Source organism: Anastrepha ludens, chromosome 5 (genome assembly GCF_028408465.1).
Source record: "Anastrepha ludens isolate Willacy chromosome 5, idAnaLude1.1, whole genome shotgun sequence".
Classification (NCBI taxonomy): Eukaryota; Metazoa; Arthropoda; class Insecta; order Diptera; family Tephritidae; genus Anastrepha; species Anastrepha ludens.
In genome coordinates this window covers 72,117,994-72,120,290 of record NC_071501.1, presented here as the reverse complement: position 1 = coordinate 72,120,290, position 2,297 = coordinate 72,117,994, and the positions used below count along the sequence as shown (strand labels likewise).

Below are 2,297 nucleotides of genomic sequence, written 5' to 3'. Positions count from 1 at the left end.
CAATGCAAAGGTGGCCTTTTTCTTCCTCTGCTACCACAAACTGGTACGGTATACCTTCAGAGCTGGAGCGTTCATAACCACTTGACAACGTGGTCTAGCTAGCAGAGCTGCTGGGTCTTTATTCGCAAAAGTTTAAGTTTTTATTTGCAAAGTTCCAAAAATCCTTTGTACATTTTTTCTCTAAAATACTCCAAGGGAAGCCTCATCGGATGTTGCCAATTTTACGTCCCACAAAAAAAGGACAAATGTCCTTATACGCTCGATAACTCATCACACTGTGGTGATTGTACGGGGAAATAAAAGTAAGTCTTATATTATTCTAGACTACAATCCGATACTTAGTATATTCGCTATTTGTGGAAAGACTGGCTCACACAGATATGAAAAAAGGGCAAACAGGAAGCACCATTGTAAATGGGTTATTTGGTTATAGAAGTGACAGAATAAAATGAGCGGAAAATAATTTATACATAAAATTGCAATTACTTTAACTCAGCAATCCAATTAAACGCCTGCAATCATTTAATCGTTAAAGCGCATCCCAGTTACTATACTCTCCATAGAATATCACACACTCTTGGCATAGGAAATCCTTATTTGCTTACAAACATAAATATTTTACTTATTTTCTCTCTGTCCTCGACCAGCGAAACTCAGCATTGATAATAATTTTACAACCTCAAAGTAAGTATTTCAAAATAATTTATGTGCTGAAATTATTTTGCTTTGCTTTCCTTCACTTATTTGTCTTATTATTATATTTGGTGTGTAGGCATAGTTTACAGTTTTGTTACTCGTATTTTAGCTCGGACGCTGAGGCTGCTTTAGCCACTCAGTAGTTGCGGTTGTGGCTCCAGCAGTCATTGCCACTGTCAAGTTGTTAACAATATTATTGTTGTTGCCACTTGTTGAGCCATCAAGTGTACAGGCAAGTGGTTATTTATGTATGCACCATGGCACTATGTTTGTATTTTCAGTGTCATCACTTCAAGTTTCTGTGAGTTGCTGAAATGTGCAGGGGTTGGAGTGGTTGTTCCGAAGTAGCTGTACATACGTATGTATAGTATATGGGTGTGTAGGAGAACGCGTATGTGCAAGCCTTTTGTGGATACATACCTATATACATAACTCCTCATAAACAAAAACATATTTATAAAAATGTGGCAAATATCTTCGAAAAAGCATCACTCAAAAACGACTAAACTGATTTTAATTTATTTGAAAGCCTTCTGGTTGTAGGTCAAAAGTTTATTTTAATAAAAAGCAGAAATAAATACTACAAAATGAGTAGCAGAACGATGATATTTAAGAGCACTTTAGGACAAAATCAATTAGTTTGATAGTTTCCAACTAATTTTTTTTATTGCAAACTAGGAACTTATGATTAATGGGTATACTAGGGTTTGAGTATAAGATGATATACCTATATTTAAAAAGAAATTTTAACAAAATAATATGGTAGGTGCCAACAAAAATAATCAAAGTAATAGCACAAAAGGGCTCACGCCGAATCGGACAAAAGACATCGGCCGAAAGAGGAAGCAATGTGTCTTTAGCATTTGCCGTAAGCGCCACTGGTCAATCGATCCCGCCTTTTTACATTTTTCCCAGAAAAAACATGCAAAAGATTTTCATGGATAACACAACACCTGGTGCAATTGGTACCGCTAATGAATCTGGATGGATGACTTCTATTGAATATCTAAAGTTTATGTTGCATTTCATAAAGCATGCAAATGCATCAAAGAATTCACCAACTCTATTGCTGTTGGATAACCACGTTTCTCATCTCAGTGTCGAGGCTATAGATTTGGCAATTGCTCATGGTATCACAATTGTTTCGTTTCCCCCTCATTGTTCACATCGCATGCAACCATTAGATGTGAGCGTGTTCGGTCCATTTAAAGCTATGTTCCACAACCAATGCCAAGCTTGAATGAAAAATCATATCGGTCAAACTTTGGGAATACATCACGTGCCGCCTATCGCTGATAAATGTCTTGAAGCAGCTGCCACACCCAAGAATATAAAATCTGGTTTCCAGGCAAGTGGCATTTATCCATTTAACCCGGATGTGTTTACAGCTGAAGATTTTGCGGCGGCTAATTTGAGTGGGGAAAAACAGTGCACTGAAAATGAAGATGATGATCCTGACAATCGTCGCAGCATAATATTCCGTGCATACGAATCAGCACTGGACGGCACATCATCTATGCCGAGCACCTCGGGTGCATCCGTTCAAAACGCATTAAAAGAGGTCAGTCTTCTCAAACGTAGTGCTCCAGTAAAAAAGTCTA

General features: G+C 37.6%; 1 protein-coding gene across 1 annotated transcript; it reads left to right on the top strand.

Moving 5' to 3' along the window:
* Window positions 1–1,618: 1,618 nt before the first annotated feature.
* Window positions 1,619–1,936, top strand: LOC128864756 (uncharacterized). Its single transcript, XM_054104513.1, has one exon. The coding sequence runs from the start codon at window positions 1,619–1,621 to the stop codon at window positions 1,934–1,936; it is 318 nt and encodes a 105-aa protein (XP_053960488.1).
* Window positions 1,937–2,297: the final 361 nt, after the last annotated feature.